We start from the raw sequence: 19,844 nt of genomic DNA, 5'->3' as shown, positions 1-19,844 counted from the left end.
CTAACCAATATAGGTCAATACTATGTATTCTATGCATGTAAGCAGAATAATAACAGTCACGAGGTGAATGCAAAACGACAGGAGATACCTATTTTCAGAACCCACCTACATGCCACTGATATCGGGGAATTTGTGCCATTCTGAAAAAATTGTTAGGTGGCGCGCGCATTGATGTGGCCGGAAGGCGGATGTTGTTATGATTCTGAAGGGTCAAATAGCTCGCAACAGTGATACGAAGCTGCCACATGGGGAATTGTAGTGGGCTCGTTCCAGCTCGTTGTATATTGTTATTGATACCTTGTCTTGTTTTGACTGATGTCATGTTTATGCTACTATAGCTCAAATTCTCTAGCTAGCTAACCAACAACTGTGACAATGCATATGAGACAACAATCGCTCACTGTGCACCTGTATTTATGTTTTCAATAAACATTTAGAGACAAAATATAGCCCAGCTATAACATTTGGTTCCTTGGACGTTGTGGGAACGTACTGTACGTTTTAGTTTCCCATTGGGTCTGGGAACTAAGACATGCGTTTCCTGACGAGCAAAACTGAACGTTTTTGAATTGTTCTGAGAACAGAAGTGAACATTTCATCTGCTCTGGGAATTATGAATTTTTAGATTGCAGGGAGGATCACATTTTTTTTTTTTACTATGGTTCCCTGAAAGTTTTCCAGTGAGGTTTAATTAACATTATAAGACGGGATATTAAAGGTTATTTGAAGGTATTTAAATAACGTTCTGAGAACATGTTTCAATGAGATTTATAATAACACCGCTAGCTTAGGTTAACTGTGAACTCCAAGCACAGATAGGACACATGGAAATTCATTGGCTTAGGCATTAATAATCATCCAAACCCATTTCTTTTTTATTGTGACATGCCGTCATTGAACTGGGCATCCTGCACAATTCCCAGAACGTTGTGGGAAGGTTATATGCAAAACAACCATAGGACAACCACGCTCTCGCCAAGCTCTAAGATACATATGGTTCTCAGAACGTTATGTGCTAGCTGGGAGTTTACATGTCAACAATCTTAGCCAACCCAGTCTGTTTTGCCCCTTCGTTGCTGACGCATCGGTTTCGTTGCTAAAAAAACAACCAGTCTATACCCAACATGACGGCGAGAGGCTGATTTCACACTTAAAAGTACATGCTCGGAGCGCAGCGATTTACCAGACCATATGCATTGCCGCTCCATCAGAACTGGGTTTCACTACTATTTGAAATATATTACATCGCTTTAGTTTGCTTTAGTCTGCCTGGAGTGCCAGGTGGGCGGGGTTTTACATTTTCCAATAATTCTATTGGTTCCATTGTGCCAGGAAACTCCCCACTGAGCACACACTGGTTGAATCAACATTGTTTCCAACATGGAATAGACGTTGAATTGACGTCTGTGCCCAGTGGGTCCATCAATCCCAGTTGAAGTATTTTAAATGATCTGGGTTCAAATGGGTATTTGAACCCAGGTTTGCATTCCCACTCCATATGCATTCCCACCCGCTGAGAGACAACAGGTTCAAACGGAAGCGTGGTAGCGTACCTGGTGATATGATGTAGAAGAAGTCTTTGAAGCCGTCCATCCACACCTCGGCCAATCGCCTGTTGTTCTTGTTGATGACTTGGCCTGTGCCCCCGGGGAAGCTGTATGGGGTGGCCTTCCGGAACACATGACCCACGTGGGAACATGTTATAATCTCCAGCGAGCCGCCACACTGCCAGATCTGCACATACAAGTGGTCACACACACACGTGGTCACACAGACACACCCACACACACCCACACAATCATTGTCATAATAACCCTCTATTCTTAACCACTCACCCTGAAAGACATCTCCAAGTTCTCTCCGCCCCAAATGTCCATCCCTGGATCGTACGTGCCAATTTCTTCAAAATATGTCCGGTCAATAGAGAATAACCCTCCAGCCATAGTAGGGGTTCTACAAGAGAAAAACAATGAGAGTGGATAAAGAAACACATTTGACAAGAGACACCTATCTTACAAAGTGAGAAACGGATCCGCTTACAAATAATCAATAACATACAGTAATATTGCTGAACAATATTGCTCGATGGACAGGATGCCCAGCTGGTCACGGGGGCACCTCAGCCACTCTCAAGGTACTAAACGATATCATAACCGCCATCGATAAAAAGACAGTACTGTGCAGCCGTCTTCATCGACCTGGCCAAGGCTTTCGACTCTGTCAATCACCGTATTCTTATCGGCAGACTCAACAGCCTTGGTTTCTCAAATGACTGCCTCGCCTGGTTCACCAACTACTTCTCAGATAGAGTTCAGTGTGTCAAATTTGAGGGCCCATGGTCCGGACCTCTGGCAGTCTCTATGGGGGTACCACAGGGTTCAATTCTCGGGCAGACTCTTTTCTCTGTATATATCAACAATGTTGCTCTTGCTGTGGGTGATTCCTTGATCCACCTCTACGCAGACGGCACCATTCTGTATACATCTGGCCCTTCTTTGGACACTGTGTTAACAAACCTCCAAACGAGCTTCAATGCCATACAACACTCCTTCCGTGGCCTCCAACTGCTTTTAAACGCTAGTAAAATGAAATGCATGCTTTTCAACAGATCGCTGCCCGCTGCCAGCACTAGCAAAACTACTTTGGATGGTTCTGACTTAGAATATGTGGACAACTACAAATACCTAGGTGTCTGCTAGACTGTAAACTCTCCTTTCAGACTCACATTAAGCATCTCTAATCCAAAATGAAATCTAGAATCGGCTTCCTATTTCGCAACAAAGCATCCTTCACTCACGCTGCCAAACATACCCTTGTAAAACTGACCATCCTACCAATCCTCGACTTTGGCGATGTCATTTACAAAATAGCCTCCCACACTCTACTCAGCAAACTGGATGCAGTCTATCACAGTACCATCTGTTTTGTCACCAAAGCCCCATACACCACTGCGACCTGTATGCTCTCGTCGGCTGGCCCTCGCTACATATTCGTCGCCAGACCCACTGGCTCCAGGTCATCTATAAGTCTTTGCTAGCTAAAGCTTCGCCTTATCTCAGCTCACTGGTCACCATAACACCACCCACCCGTAGCACGCGCTCCAGCAGGTATATCTCACCAAAGCTAACACCTCGTTTGGCCGGCCTTTCCTTCCAGTTCTCTGCTGCCAATGACTGGAACGAATTGCAAAAATCGCTGAAGTTGGAGGCTTATACAGTGCCTTGCGAAAGTATTCGGCCCCCTTGAACTTTGCGACCTTTTGCCACATTTCAGGCTTCAAACATAAAGATATAAAACTGTATTTTTTTGTGAAGAATCAACAACAAGTGGGACACAATCATGAAGTGGAACGACATTTATTGGATATTTCAAACTTTTTAAAATCAAAAACTGAAAAATTGGGTGTGCAAAATTATTCAGCCCCCTTAAGTTAATACTTTGTAGCGCCACCTTTTGCTGCGATTACAGCTGTAAGTCACTTGGGGTATGTCTCTATCAGTTTTGCACATCGAGAGACTGACATTTTTTCCCATTCCTCCTTGTAAAACAGCTCGAGCTCAGTGAGGTTGGATGGAGAGCATTTGTGAACAGCAGTTTTCAGTTCTTTCCACAGATTCTCGATTGGATTCAGGTCTGGACTTTGACTTGGCCATTCGAACACCTGGATATGTTTATTTTTGAACCATTCCATTGTAGATTTTGCTTTATGTTTTGGATCATTGTCTTGTTGGAAGACAAATCTCTGTCCCAGTCTCAGGTCTTTTGCAGACTCCATCAGGTTTTCTTCCAGAATGGTCCTGTATTTGGCTCCATCCATCTTCCCATCAATTTTAACCATCTTCCCTGTCCCTGCTGAAGAAAAGCAGGCCCAAACCATGATGCTGTCACCACCATGTTTGACAGTGGGGATGGTGTGTTCAGCTGTGTTGCTTTTACGCCAAACATAACGTTTTGCATTGTTGCCAAAAAGTTCAATTTTGGTTTCATCTGACCAGAGCACCTTCTTCCACATGTTTGGTGTGTCTTCCAGGTGGCTTGTGGCAAACTTTAAACAACACTTTTTATGGATATCTTTAAGAAATGGCTTTCTTCTTGCCACTCTTCCATAAAGGCCAGATTTGTGCAATATACGACTGATTGTTGTCCTATGGACAGAGTCTCCCACCTCAGCTGTAGATCTCTGCAGTTCATCCAGAGTGATCATGGGCCTCTTGGCTGCATCTCTGATCAGTCTTCTCCTTGTATGAGCTGAAAGTTTAGAGGGACGGCCAGGTCTTGGTAGATTTGCAGTGGTCTGATACTCCTTCCATTTCAATATTATCGCTTGCACAGTGCTCCTTGGGATGTTTAAAGCTTGGGAAATCTTTTTGTATCTAAATCCGGCTTTAAACTTCTTCACAACAGTATCTCGGACCTGCCTGGTGTGTTCCTTGTTCTTCATGATGCTCTCTGCGCTTTTAACGGACCTCTGAGACTATCACAGTGCAGGTGCATTTATACGGAGACTTGATTACACACAGGTGGATTGTATTTATCATCATTAGTCATTTAGGTCAACATTGGATCATTCAGAGATCCTCACTGAACTTCTGGAGAGAGTTTGCTGCACTGAAAGTAAAGGGGCTGAATAATTTTGCACGCCCAATTTTTCAGTTTTTGATTTGTTAAAAAAGTTTGAAATATCCAATAAATGTCGTTCCACTTCATGATTGTGTCCCACTTGTTGTTGATTCTTCACAAAAAAATACAGTTTTATATCTTTATGTTTGAAGCCTGAAATGTGGCAAAAGGTCGCAAAGTTCAAGGGGGCCGAATACTTTCGCAAGGCACTGTATCTCCCTCACTAACTTTAAGCATCAGCTATCTGAGCAGCTTACCGATCGCTGCAGCTGTACACAGCCCATCTGTAAATAGCCCATCCAACTACCAACCTCATCCCCATATTGTTTTTATTTACCTTTTCTGCTCTTTTGCACACCAGTATTTCTACTTGCACATCATCATCTGCACATCTATCGCTCCAGTGTTCATTTGCTAAATTGTAATTACTTCTCTACTATGGCCTATTTATTGCCTTACCTCCTTACGCCATTTGCACACACTGTATATAGACTTTTTCTATTGTGTTATTGACTGTATGTGGGTTTATTCCATGTGTTGTTGTTTGTGTCGCACTTCTTTGCTTTATCTTGGTCAGGTCGCAGTTGTAAATGAGAACTTGTTCTCAACTGGCCTACCTGGTTAAATAAAGGCGAAATAAAAAAAATAATTAAAAGAATGTCTGGGGGCTTTGGAAATAAGACAGCAAGACATGATTAATTGCCTAGCTCTTCATCAAACAAATGGGCACTTTGGACACTAGCATTTCACACACAAAAAAAAAACCTGACCTAGACTGACAATCTCAATGCAAAATGATTATTTCATTGTTTGATCCACTCTCTGCCGTTTTCATTCTGCTAAAAAGAAGCAAACAGACACCGCTAGGGGCTTGGAGATGACAATCTTCTTTTAAGACAATGAAAATCAGATGTATGAAGCATTGAGGGACACCATCATAATACCGTGTTGTTGCTCTGTCCAATAAAATAGAATTGATGGAGAGGTGTGTCAATATTTCTGCAACACCAGCTTCATTGATCTATTTTTCTTGTATTCCAAAATGAAACTAGCTACACCGTGAAACTACAACTCCTGTATCAAATAACAACAACAACAACAACAAAAACATATTAAAAAAACATTGGCCTCGCAGCTAAGTCAGTATTTCACAGCAATGCAATCTATCTCCAAATGATGCAGCTCTGACAGCTATCGGAGAAGAGGGCTTCTAAAGAAATCCACACCAATGATGTCAGCTCTGCGACTTCCCAGCACTACCAACAACCTACTCTCACCTGAAATGATAACGCTAGAGAGCGAATATTTGTTGTCTTTACGAGGCTTTTCAGTAAACTGGTCTTTAATGTTACTGTCCTCCACTACATTTTTTTTATTGTTCCCCTCTAATCAGGGACTGATTTAGACCTGGGACACCAGGTGCGTGCAATTAATTGTCAGGTAGACCAGTAGGGTTCGGACCTCAAAGGGTAAGAGTCGAGCACCCCTGCTTTATAGTGCCCTACTTTTACAAAAGTAGGGCACTACAAAGGGAATAGGGTGCCAAATAAACTCATTTCAACTCGGGCAACAGATAAAGGCATATATGTGTGTACCTGAGTGGTAATGTCCTGTCCCCTTTGCGCCTGTCCATTTCTCTCTGAGGCACGGGGTACCAACGGAAATTCAGCTTCCAGTTGAATCCTCCGTAGGTCATGTCTGAGCCCGCCATGTATTCAAACGTCTCGTCGCTGATCACATCGATTATAGGACATACCACAGATCTCCTAAACAACCACGAAGAGAAAGATAAGGCATTCATTTGACAAGAAATACATTGACAGCCTAAACAACCACGGAGAAATCCAAAGCATTCCTGTTACAGGAAATAGTGAAAGAAAGCCCTAGATAAATGACATGTGGAATCAACTTCAGAAAATGACTTTGTAGGACTGGGCAGTCTCTTCAATTTATTCACTTCCTTCCCTTAAACCCCAAAACTTTGTGTCATTTCCATTAACAATATTCCACGCCTGGTTATATTAAACTGCTTGGCTGGCAGAGCCAACAGCATTAATTCATCCACAAAATAAATAATAAAGGAATAAATAATTTACAAAGCTAATGGTGCCATAACTGTTCATTCTTCAGGTGAGCGCCGAGACAAATAGCTAACTGCTGACCATGCATTTCTACAGCGGTGGCATTATCCCCAGCTTCATTATGAGTTTATTTCAATATTAGTAAATCATCGGCTGGTCCATACTCATTATAAACATATCCATTAGGAGAACAACACTGACCGGAGGTAACATATTGCTTCAGTGGGAAGCTACTTACAGTCAAAAGGAAATGGAATATATGCATGTTGATTATGTTGACAATGACAACACAGTATGGATGTGTGGCCTCAGACGGTTTGCTTCAGTAGGAGTTTTACAGTAAAGCTGAAGGTAACCTTTAAGGCGTGCGTCTCAAATGGCACCCTATTCCCTAGTGCGCTACTTTCGACCCGGGCCCATAGGGCTTTGGTCAAAAGTAGTGTACTAGGTAGGGAAATAGGGTGCCACTTGGGACCCACCCAGCCTCTAGGTGCTGCAGGGAATTCATTCAACGCATCCCCTTCACTCAGCACCCACTTCACTTCCTGGTCTAAATCTAATCAGTGTTTGTGCACTTTTATGCTCCGGCACCTACTTTTACACGTCAATAAACGTGCAGGGTCGTAAAAGTGTAATGGCTCCATAATATAATCTCCTCGGTAATACTAAACTAATTTCTGCCTGGCACCTGAGGCAAAATGGGTGGATGTCTGACACCAGATAAGAGAGATAAGGGGGTGGGGGGGGGGGCAAATACATTTTCAGTCCATCTACACTTTCTCCCTTTCATGTAGAAGGAAACCTTCGCCCACCGAACAAGCAAGTGCAATCCTGAAACAGGATTAGAATAACCACACCATTACTTCATTAATATAACCACGATTCCAAATAATAGGATTTCAACCCTGCTGTCACTTACAAATAGCCACCAACAACTGACTCAGTGCAATCACATTCTACTGTATCTCCCACGGTATAAAGAAGCGGCAGACAGCGTTGTGACAAAACAAGCTGCCACTCAGCTATGGGGCACACAGCTGTCACGGGCATTGGTGTCGTTGCCTGCTATAAAGTCGAGCTAGTGTCTACCATTAACGTCAGATCCAGTTTTCAGACGACACAGAAGACAAGCGGAAGGCTAATGAGTTAGCATCTCACTGAGGCAGCAGGAAGAGAACAGAGCAGAGATGATTTGCTTTCGAGCCTCAGCACCCTCATGTCTACCCATTGCCGTGTGTTCCATTTACATCGAGCGTGGTGATGGTGGAGCTCCTTACCGGTCCTCTTTGATCCTGGCCAGCAGAGGCTCCAGCCAGCCCACTGTGCATTCACAGTGGGCGTCCAGGAAGGTGATGACCTGTCCCCGTGTGGCAGCTGCCCCTCTTAGCCTGGCCCGGATCAGCCCCGTTCGCTGCTCCATCCGCAGGACCCGCACGGGAACCTCCAGGGTACGAGCATAGTTCTCCAGCTTCTTTCCCAAGAAGTCTGACAGAAGAGGACACATCAGAGAGGACATGTTTCAAACGCCCGGAATAACTTAATTGTTTGGTGTTTTTCCCGCGTTCATTCACAGTTATCAAGGCAAGTGCCGATTTTCTTTCAAATGTGGTATATTATTATCCTTTAATACAAAGAACGTTACAGACATGTTACAGACATGTTACAGACATGTTTCAAACTCCCATAGAACTTCATTGTGCAGTGTTGTTTTCCATATTCATTCACAATTATCAAGGGCCGATTGTCTTTCAAATTTTACATCGATACTATCACACAATACTAAGAACTGCATGTATTAATCCCAGAGTGACCTTTTAAACTCAGTGAAGCTAGTTAGTTGATGGTTTAGGCTGGACCCAGCTACAGTACCTCTCTCACTGGCGTCGTCCACCAGCAGGATCTCCTGCAGCAGGTGCCGTGGCGAGCGGTTGATGACACTGTGGACAGTGCGGAGCAGGGTGCTCCACGCCTCGTTGTGGAACACGATCACTATGCTGGTGTCGGGGAGATCGTCCGCGTACACCTTCGTCTTGCAACTGATGGACGGACAACGGGAGCTCTGGTTAAGAGGTCAAATAGGCTGCTACTCCTGATGCGTGTCTACAGTAGAGTGCTATCAACAGTGAGCATAGTTGTGTGACATGCTTGTGAATGTAAAATATATGTGGCTGAAATTGACCTCAGAGCGTTGTAACAAAATGAACTGCTTTCAAACAAAGCCAAAGTTCACAAGACTTAGTATATGCTGCACCAGTGTTTCCCCCAGGATTTTTTTCAGCAGTGACGGCAAGGGTGCATCGCTTCTAGACCTTAGCACAATGACATGCTATCTTTTCCCATAGATTTCCAGTTGTTGATTCAATGACTATCCATTTAAAAGCTAATCTCAGCAGAAATTACATGAATATATAGCACCTCAGAGAGTGCTGCCCTATATACATAGACTTGAAATCACTGTCCACTTTAATACTTGGAACACTAGTCACTTTAATAAGGTTTACATATTTTGCACTACTCATCTCATATGTACAGTGCCTTGCGAAAGTATTCGGCCCCCTTGAACTTTGCAACCTTTTGCCACATTTCAGGATTCAAACATAAAGATATAAAACTGTATTTTTTTGTGAAGAATCAACAACAAGTGGGACACAATCATGAAGTGGAACGACATTTATTGGATATTTCAAACTTTTTTAACAAATCAAAAACTGAAAAATTGGGCGTGCAAAATTATTCAGCCCCCTTAAGTTAATACTTTGTAGCGCCACCTTTTGCTGCGATTACAGCTGTAAGTCGCTTGGGGTATGTCTCTATCAGTTTTGCACATCGAGAGACTGAAATTTTTTCCCATTCCTCCTTGCAAAACAGCTCGAGCTCAGTGAGGTTGGATGGAGAGCATTTGTGAACAGCAGTTTTCAGTTCTTTCCACAGATTCTCTATTGGATTCAGGTCTGGACTTTGACTTGGCCATTCTAACACCTGGATATGTTTATTTTTGAACCATTCCATTGTAGATTTTGCTTTATGTTTTGGATCATTGTCTTGTTGGAAGACAAATCTCCGTCCCAGTCTCAGGTCTTTTGCAGACTCCATCAGGTTTTCTTCCAGAATGGTCCTGTATTTGGCTCCATCCATCTTCCCATCAATTTTAACCATCTTCCCTGTCCCTGCTGAAGAAAAGCAGGCCCAAACCATGATGCTGCCACCACCATGTTTGACAGTGGGGATGGTGTGTTCAGCTGTGTTGCTTTTACGCCAAACAAAACGTTTTGCATTGTTGCCAAAAAGTTAAATTTTGGTTTCATCTGACCAGAGCACCTTCTTCCAAATGTTTGGTGTGTCTCCCAGGTGGCTTGTGGCAAACTTTAAACAACACTTTTTATGGATATCTTTAAGAAATGGCTTTCTTCTAGCCACTCTTCCATAAAGGCCAGATTTGTGCAATATACGACTCTCTCTTTGTTTGTTGTCCTATGGACAGTCTCCCACCTCAGCTGTAGATCTCTGCAGTTCATCCAGAGTGATCATGGGCCTCTTGGCTGCATCTCTGATCAGTCTTCTCCTTGTATGAGCTGAAAGTTTAGAGGGACGGCCAGGTCTTGGTAGATTTGCAGTGGTCTGATACTCCTTCCATTTCAATATTATCGCTTGCACAGTGCTCCTTGGGATGTTTAAAGCTTGGGAAATATTTTTGTATCCAAATCCGGCTTTAAACTTCTTCACAACAGTATCTCGGACCTGCCTGGTGTGTTCCTTGTTCTTCATGATGCTCTCTGCGCTTAGACTATCACAGTGCAGGTGCATTTATACGGAGACTTGATTACACACAGGTGGATTGTATTTATCATCATTAGTCATTTAGGTCAACATTGGATCATTCAGAGATCCTCACTAAACTTCTGGAGAGAGTTTGCTGCACTGAAAGTAAAGGGGCTGAATAATTTTGCACGCCCAATTTTTCAGTTTTTGATTTGTTAAAAAAGTTTGAAATATCCAATAAATGTCATTCCACTTCATGATTGTGTCCCACTTGTTGTTGATTCTTCACAAAAAAATACAGTTTTATATCTTTATGTTGGAAGCCTGAAATGTGGCAAAAGGTCGCAAAGTTCAAGGGGGCCGAATACTTTCGCAAGGCACTGTATATACTGTATTCTATTCTATATCTCCATGTATTCTAGTCCATGCCGCTCCGACATTGCTCGTCCAAATATGTATAAACTCTTAATTCCATTCCTTTACTTAAAATGTGTGTGTATTGTTGTGAAATTGTTAGATATTACGTGTTAGATATTACTGTACTGATGGAGCTAGAAACAGAAGCATTTCGCTACACCTGCAATAACATCTGCTAAACATGTGTATGTGACCAATAAAATGTGATTTGAACACTGTGCTGTGCTAAATGGCATGCTGCTCCACACACACAGGCTGTGTCCCAAATGGCACCTTATTCCTTATACAGACCACTACTTCCGACCAGGGCTCACATACACTGCCTTCAGAAAGTATTCACACCCCTTCACTTTCCCCACATTTTGTAGTGTTACAGCCTGAATTGAAAACAGATTACACTGACATACACATAATACCCCATAATGTCAAAGTGGAATTATGTTTATTGAATTTCTTACTAATGAATTAAAAGGGAAAAGCTGAAATATCTTGTGTCAATAAGTATTCAACCCCTTTTGTCATGGCAAGCCTAAGTAAGTTCAGGAGTAAAAAATGTGCTTAACAAGTCACATAATAAGTTGCATGGGCTCACTCTGTGTGCAATAATAAAGTTTAACATGATTTTTGAATGACTGCCTCATCTCTCACATGCAATTATCTGTAAGGTCCCTCAGTCGAGCAGTGAATTTCAAACACAGATTCAACCACAAAGACCAGGGAGGTTTTCCAAAGCCTCGTAAAGAAGGGCTCCCATTGGTAGATGGGTAGAAAGAAGGAAGGAAACCGCTCTGGGATTCCACCATGAGGCCAATAGTGACTTTAAAACTCCTACAGAGTTGAATGGCTGTAATAGGAGAAAACTGAGGATGGATCAACAACATTGTAGTTACTCCACAATACTAACCTAATTGACAGGAGGAAAAGAAGGAAGCCTGTACAGAATAAAAAATGATCCTAAACTTGCATCCTGTCTGCAACAAGCCATTAAAGTAATATTGCAAAACAGTAGCAAAGCAACTCACTTTTTTGTCTTGAGTACAAAGTGTTATATTTGGGGAAAATCCAATACATTACTGAGAACCACTCCATATTTTCGAGCATAGTGGTGGCTGAATCATGCTTGTAATCGTTAAGGACTGGGTTTTTTTTTTTTCAGGGGGGGGGGGGGGGGGGGGGGTGTAAAAAAACACAGGCAAAATCCTAAATGAAAACCTGGTTCAGTCTGCCTTCCACCAGACACTGGGATATGAATTCACCTTTCAGCAGGACAAAACATAAAATACAAGGCTACACTGGAGTGGCCTAGTTACAGTTTTGACTTAAATCTACTTGAAAATCTATGGCAAGATCTATTGGTTGTCCAGCAAAGATCAACAACCAATTTGACAGAGCTTGAAGAATAATGGGAAAATCTTGTACAATGCAGATGTGGAAAGCTCTTAGAGACTTACCCAGAAAGACTCACAGCTGTAATCGCTGACAAAGATGCTTAAAATTAGATATTTCTGTATTTCATTTTCAAAAATATATATATATATATTTTTTAAATGTAATAACAGGTTTTCACTTTGTCATGATTGGGGTTTTGTTGTGTAGGCTGTGTTTCTGGCTGTAACACAACAAAATGTGGACAAAGTCAAGGGATATGAATACTTTACGAAGGCACTGTAGGGAATAGGGTGCCATTTGGGATGCAGTCACACACCCCCAGAGATACAGACCAAAGGCAGGGCAAGCCTGCCATGTAGTGTAGATTGTAATGTTAAATAAAGTATGAGGAGGGTGCATTAAAGATAGAGAGGAGGCAGCCGGGTTGGAAGTGGGAGGTGACAGGCGATTGGAGCGGACAGTAGGTTTATCCCATTCACCCCACGACGGGTGACAGGACAGACTGACAGAATGGGAGCACCAGGGTAGCTAGCTACTAGCCACTGAGCGATCATCTTATTTCTTTCAACCACTGCCTATTACACCCCATGACAATAACCCTCTCCCTCACAGTCTTGCAAAGCCAAGCTGAGTTCTTTAATAACGTTCCAAGGTGTACTGGCGAGTTTGAGGAAGATTTTGAGATGCAATTAGTACGATTCTGCAGCTTGGCACTCTCTTGGGGTAAAATAAAATCAACAGACCACAGACCTAGATCTATGGCTCTTTTGTACAAATTCTTCATTATAAACTGGGTGGTTACAACCCTGAATGCTGATTGGCTGATATCCATTGTATATCAAACCGTATACTACGGGTATGACAAAACATGTATTTTTACTGCTCTAATTACATTGGTAACCAGTTTACATTAGCAATAAGGCACCTTGGGGGTTTGTGGTATATGGCCAATATACCACGGCTAATTGCTGTTCTTACGCACGACACAAAGCGGAGTGCCTGGATACAGCCCTTATATATTGGCCATATACCACAAACCCCTGAGGTGCCTTATTGCTTAAATATACGATAGGACTAGTTCATTAAAGTGGAATTCATAATTCGCTAAATCTACAAGAATTAAACTTAGCACAATCCTTGTACATGTGTGAAATGGAGTGCGTGCAGTGTTCACATATATTGTAAATGTTCCTTTTTTTTGTGTGATAACTTTTCATATAAAATGTTATAGCAATGTAAACCCCATGGGGGGACAGTTGATTTTCGAGGCGGTGGGTAATATATAAACAATATAGACAATGTTCACAGTATTGGCATATGCTTACATTCCCTGCATCGTTTTTTTAATATTGTTGTATTGACAATGTTCCTATTTTCAATACCACAAAGAGCACATTCTAAAGAACAGTGGACAAAGAATGTCCTGTAGGAACACAGAAACACAAAATCACTGGGCTGTCTCCCGGAGAGAAGACCTGTCTCTCGATCAGCTGCTCAAGATAAATGTGGATCATATTTCACCCAAATTGCCCTTTGGGTTTTCATTATCCAGCTCTAGTAGGTCTTGGGCGACAGTAAACAAAGCCCTTCTCCCATTCAGACTGTCACGGCTGAAGTAAACACACGAAGACCGTGATGGATACCACACGGGCAAATAATCTCTTTGAGTCTAATGTTCTTCAATTAGAGCAGTGGTGTCTGGTGGCACTTTGAAATGGGATGACGGCCTCCTTGGAATCGCCGGAACGGAATAAACGGAATGGTATGAAAAACATCAAACACATGGTTTCCATGAGATAGATGCTGCTCCATTGATTCCATTCCAGTCATTACTATGAGTCCTCGTCCCCTCACCAGCCACCACTGAATTAGAGTATGTTACATCATGGAATGAATCCTGAGGAGTCCGAGGACTTAGACAGGGGGTGAGGCGCAGTGTGAAACGTTTAATATCTCCTTTCATTCTGCCCCAACGGGTCGTCTTAATCAAAGTTAACAAATTGGTTCATTCCAGACGATATCAAAATGTTCTGTTGAACCTTAGTTATTTGGCAGACAGTCTCTTTTGCTTCGCATTGCTGCGGCTGCTCCTAAAATGACACGCCATGTTGTCATTCTCAAAGTTGCGTGTCAGCGTAGTGTGGTTTCCCGGTGAATTCAGCGGAAGTTTCTGGACTAAAACAACAACTAGTGAAAAAGGGCAGAAAGTAGATCCAACATGTTGGCCCTTTTTGAGAACCAGAGCATGTTGCGAAGCGAAGTGGAGGTATTAGGGCTTCTGAGGTGTAGCGGTAGACGGGGCTGTCATAGTGGGTGGTGTGTGTAGTGCCGAGTAAAGAGGTCAGCGGGGGTAATTCACAGTGTGTGTCTGGGAAAAGGCCGAGTTCACTCACCCGTCCAGTCTCACGTCCGGCAGACTCCTGTTGAGAGCAATCATGTCACTGGCCATCAGATTGAACTGGTTAATCTTAAAGAGCTCCTTCATTTTCTCTTGCTCGTCCTTTGCGATAGCCACCGCTTTCCCCATCTCCCCCGGGCCCTCGTGGGCTCGCGACATGACTGCTGCAAGACAATAGGGAGACATGTTGCATATTTTACACTTCTGTGTTAAATGTGATATTTCACTGTTGTTTCAATGGAAGCGGAAGGTCCAAACATTGAACTTCAGCTACTGAAATCTGCTAAATGTAGCTACAACTGTTATAGTGTATATATTACTAAAGGTACAGAACTGTGGGCAAGCAAATTAACTTAAAATGAACCGTGAGCAAATTAAGCATGCTGTAGACTAGACTAGAGTGTTTCTAACAGAGAAATATTGACCTCAGATCACTCGGTACCGGTACCCCTTGTATATAGCCTGGTTATTGTTATTTTATTGTGTTACATTTCTATTATTTTTTACTTTAGTTTATTTGGTAAACTGTAAACTGGGCTTGTAAGTAAGCATTTCACGGTTAGGTCTACACTTGTTGTATTCGGCCCATGTGACAAACAAAGTTTGATTTGATTTGTCTAACAGAGAAAGACTGGTCGCATATCAGTGTAAAATGAAATATGCCACATCGTCAGGCTTTGAACGCTGAGGTCATTAAAATGTCCCTACCAGCCAATGACATGCTGATCAGTCTGACACTGATGCAGCTTCACCAAAGCATTCTGGATCTATTAACTACTCTTCTTATCATCTGCCATACAGTCATGTCCTCCTAGCCAAGCATCATCTGGGCCTGTTGGGGAAATCCAGGATTTGTCCAGAGATTTAGGACGAGCCCTTCTCTCTCTCTCTCTCTCACTGATGAATGAGGAAGTAATGAGAGCGTTACAACAGCAGCCCTCATTGCTGTTTAAAAATATCAGCTCATATATCTGATCAATCAGCATTACTGAAGATCCATTAAAGCCTTGAAAACAAGCTGCCTCTGCTGCACACCGCTCCACAATGCTTCACAATTATCCAAAGGTAAATAATCTCCAGTGGATTTATGCTCCGCACTCCGATAATCTCTTAAACCAGAGGGAGTGATTTCCATGGGGGACCATTCACATTTGCTCAAAAGGCCCCAGGTTAAGAGGATTCCCATTTCGCATTCCAAATGGCACCCTATTCCCTTTACAGTGTGCTACTTTTGACCAGAGCCCAACGGGCCCTGGTCAAAAGTAGTGCACGATGAAGGGAATAGGGTGCATTTGGGACGCATCCCCAGTCAACCCTCCTAGAGCTCCAATGCTGGGCTGGTGGAGGTTTAGACTCTGATCTGATCGAGGTTCTTCTCGGTGGTGACACCCTCCATTAGGACAATGGCTTAAACCCGATGGGCTTGCAGAGAGAGCTGAGCTGGATTATTCAATGAACTATCCATCTAACACATGCCCACCACAGCCACTCAGATCATCCATCAATCTATTTGTACAGACACTACTTTAGATAAATGGTGCACAAAGAGCTGAAAGGCCAGCCATACTGTCTGAAACATACTATATTTGTAACCTCACTGATTGAAAAAGGGTCTAAATGTATCGGGAGGTAACAAACATTACAGCTTCAACTGAGGGACTTATGAGACCGAACATTGTTCCTAGTCTCGCTCTTTCTCATGAGACAGTACATCAAATCAATCCAATGTTATTTGTCACATGCGTCGTAAAACAACAGGGGTAGACTAACAGTGAAATGTTTACTTTACAGGTCCTTTTCCAACAATGCAGAGTTGAAGATAAAATGTTAATTAAAAAATGTAAATAGTGACACGAGGAAGAAAATACACAGAGAATAACAAATAAAAAGTAAAAAAATATATATATATATATAGGGGAGAAGAAAATAACATGGCTATATATAGGGGAGAAGAAAATAACATGGTTAAACATAGGGAGAAGAAAATAGCATGGTTATATATAGGGGAGTAGAAAATAACATGGTTAAACATAGGGAGAAGAAAATAACATGGTTATATATAGGGGAGTAGAAAATAACATGGTTATATATAAGGGAGTAGAAAATAACATGGTTAAACATAGGGAGAAGAAAATAACATGGTTATATATAGGGGAGTAGAAAATAACATGGTTAAACATAGGGAGAAGAAAATAACATGGTTATATATAGGGGAGTAGAAAATAACATGGTTATATATAAGGGAGTAGAAAATAACATGGTTAAACATAGGGAGGAGAAAATAACATGGATATACATAGGGAGTACCAGCAACGAGTTGTTGTGCAGGGGTACAAGGTAATTGTACTGTACACATACAGTACCAGTCAAAGGTTTGGACACACCTACTCATTCAAGGGTTTTTCTTTATTTGTAGTATTTTCTACATTGTAGAATAATGGTGAAGACGTCAACACTATAAAATAAAACATATGGAATCATGTCGTAGCCAAAAAAGTGCTAAACAAATCAAAATATATTTGAAATTTGACATTCTTCAAAACGGCCACCCTTTGCCTTGATGACAGCTTTGCACACTCTTGGCATTCTCTCAACCAGCTTCACGAGGAATGCTTTTCCAACAGTCTTGTAGGAGTTCCCAAATATGCTGAGCACTCTTTGGCTCCTTTTCCTTCACTCTGCAGTCCAACTCATCCCAAACCATCTCAATTGGGTTGAGGTTGGGTGATTGTGGAGGCCAGGTCATCTGATGCAGCACTCCATCACTCTCCTTGGTCAAATTGCCCTTACACAGCCTGGAGGTGTGTTTTGGGTCATTGTCCTGTTGAAAAAATGTTTTTTGTCCCACTAAGAGCAAACCAGATGGGATGGCGTATCACTTCAGAATGCTGTGGTAGCCATGCTGGTTAAGTGTGCCTTGAATTCTAAATACATCACAGACAGTGTCACCAGCCAAGGACCCCCACACCATCACACCTCCTCCTCCATGCTTCACGGTGGGAACCACACATGAGAAGATAATCCGTTCACCTACTCTGCGTCTCACAAAGACATGGCGGTTGGAACCAAAAATCTCAAATTTGGACTCATCAGACCAAAGGACAGAGTTCCACTGGTCTAATGTCCATTGTTCGTGTTTCTTGGCCCAATCAAGTCTCTTCTTATTATTGTATTTTAGTAGTGGTTTCTTTGCAGCAATTCAACCATGAAGGTCTGATTCACACAGTCTCCTCTGAACAGTTTAGATGTGTCTGTTACTTGAACTCTGTGAAGCATTTATTTGGGCTGCAATTTGAGGTGCAGTTAACTCTAATGGACTTATCCTCTGCAGCAGAGGTAACTCTGCGTCTTCCTTTCCTGTGGCGGTCCTCGTGAGAGCCAGTTTTATCATAGCGCTTGATGGTTTCTGCGATTGCACTTGAGGAAACTTTCAAAGATCTTGAAATGTTCCACATTGACTGACCTTCATGTCTTAAAGTAATGATGGGCTTTCGTTTCTCTTTGCTTATTTGAGCTGTTCTTGCCATAATATGGACTTGGTCTTTTACCAAATAGGGCTATCTTCAGTGTGTCAGTGTAAGTATGTGTGAGACTGTGTGTGCATAATCAGTGCCAGGTAGTCCGGGTATCCATTTGATAAGTGACTATATCTTAAATTCCAAGATTATAGAAGGTTTGAAACACAATGTGGTCAGAATTGTGTTATGTATTTTTGATAGAATGATCTATTTCTGTTTTTGAGGCTTTACAGGATGAGCTATTCAGTTCTACTGTACACCCAGAGATGGCACAGAATGTTCTGGGAAACCGACAATGTTGACATGCTGACTATGTCTACATAATTTATTCATAAAATCAATATGCTATTTGCTTATTGAGTAGGTGATTTCGGTAACTATTGTATACTTCTGACGCCTGCTACAATGGCTTACCCATTACCAAACCCTTGCTGTCTTGCACAGCTTTCATCGAATCCAATTCGTAATGGAAACATTTTTTGTTGGGTTTAACGTAAAATGGCACCCATTTAATTTATGTTCGTTTTATTCTCTTATATTATTTCTTATTGTTATTGTATTGTCGAGAAGGAACCTGCAAGTAAGCATTTAGTTGAACGGTGTATACCATGTATATCCTGTACATACAACACAACTAATAACTTGAAACATATGGTATGTGTGCGCGTGTGCGTGTGTGTGTTGGGGTGTCAGTGTAAGTATGTGTGAGACTGTGGGTAGAGTACAGTGTGTGTGCATAGAGTCAGTGCAACAGAGGTAACCATTTGCAGGTAGCAATTTGATTAGCTATTTAGAAGTCTTGTTGAGAATTCTTATGACTTGGGGGAAGAAGCTGTTCAGGGTCTTGTTGGTTCCAGACTTGGTGCATTGGTACCGCTTGCCGTGCTGTAGCAGAGACCAGTCTGTGGCTTGGGTGGCTGGAGTCTTTGAGCCTTTTTGGGGCCTTCCTCTGACACCACCTGGTATAGAGATCCTTGATGTCAGGGAGCTCGGCCCCAGTGATGTAGCGCGCAGTACGCACTACCCTCTGTAGTGCCTTGCGGGCGGATGCCAAGCATTTTCCATACCAAGCGGTGATGCAGCCAGTCAAGATGCTCTCAATGGTGCAGCAGTAGAACTTTTTGAGGATCTGAGGGCCCGTGCAAAATATTTTCAGCCTCCGGAGCGGGAAGAGGCATTGTCGTGCTCTTTTCACGACAGTGTTTATCAGAGAGAGATAGAGAGAGAGAGCCTCCAGGTGACCAGACACCCACCAATGTCATGATTTCTATATGAAAACACGCACAGTATCCTCACAAGTTCAAGTGAACTGCTCAATATTATCCACGGGCTTAGAAATAAAAAAAATGACTGTGGCATCTGCCCTTTTCTCTGGCTCTTCAGCCCAACAAACCCATTACTGACCACCTGACATGGACCACGACAACAGTAACTTCAGCCCTAGTCCTTGTCCAGTGATTTTGTCAGCAATTACTGCTTCACGGTCTTCACACTCACATACAACGGGTCTGTAGAGACACGGTCAATAGTGTTGAGCAAAAACAAGAGTGCTCTATTCTTTCATTCCTCTTTCCTGTAAAACATCTGTTTACAGTTTTGGGGGGGACATAAATGGAGATTAATCGATTAGCCTACTTAAAACTTTTGTTGAGTTATTAAATG

At 42.4% G+C, this 19,844-nt stretch overlaps 1 protein-coding gene across 2 annotated transcripts in view; it reads right to left on the bottom strand.

Moving 5' to 3' along the window:
- Positions 1-19,844, bottom strand: part of LOC110520045 (polypeptide N-acetylgalactosaminyltransferase 13) — a 53,338-nt gene that overhangs the window by 20,275 nt on the left and 13,219 nt on the right. For both annotated transcript variants that reach the window (XM_036974308.1, XM_036974307.1), the window contains exons 3-8: positions 14,660-14,828; positions 8,571-8,737; positions 7,979-8,186; positions 6,216-6,386; positions 1,836-1,953; positions 1,554-1,734 (exon numbers count right to left, since the gene is read on the bottom strand). In XM_036974308.1, coding sequence (XP_036830203.1) covers positions 1,554-1,734; positions 1,836-1,953; positions 6,216-6,386; positions 7,979-8,186; positions 8,571-8,737; positions 14,660-14,828 — 1,014 coding nt within the window. The remainder of the gene's footprint in view (positions 1-1,553; positions 1,735-1,835; positions 1,954-6,215; positions 6,387-7,978; positions 8,187-8,570; positions 8,738-14,659; positions 14,829-19,844) is intronic.

Source organism: Oncorhynchus mykiss, chromosome 3 (genome assembly GCF_013265735.2).
Source record: "Oncorhynchus mykiss isolate Arlee chromosome 3, USDA_OmykA_1.1, whole genome shotgun sequence".
Taxonomy (NCBI): domain Eukaryota; kingdom Metazoa; phylum Chordata; class Actinopteri; order Salmoniformes; family Salmonidae; genus Oncorhynchus; species Oncorhynchus mykiss.
Note: the sequence above shows the minus strand (reverse complement) of the source record. Positions and strands in the feature narration are given on the sequence as shown.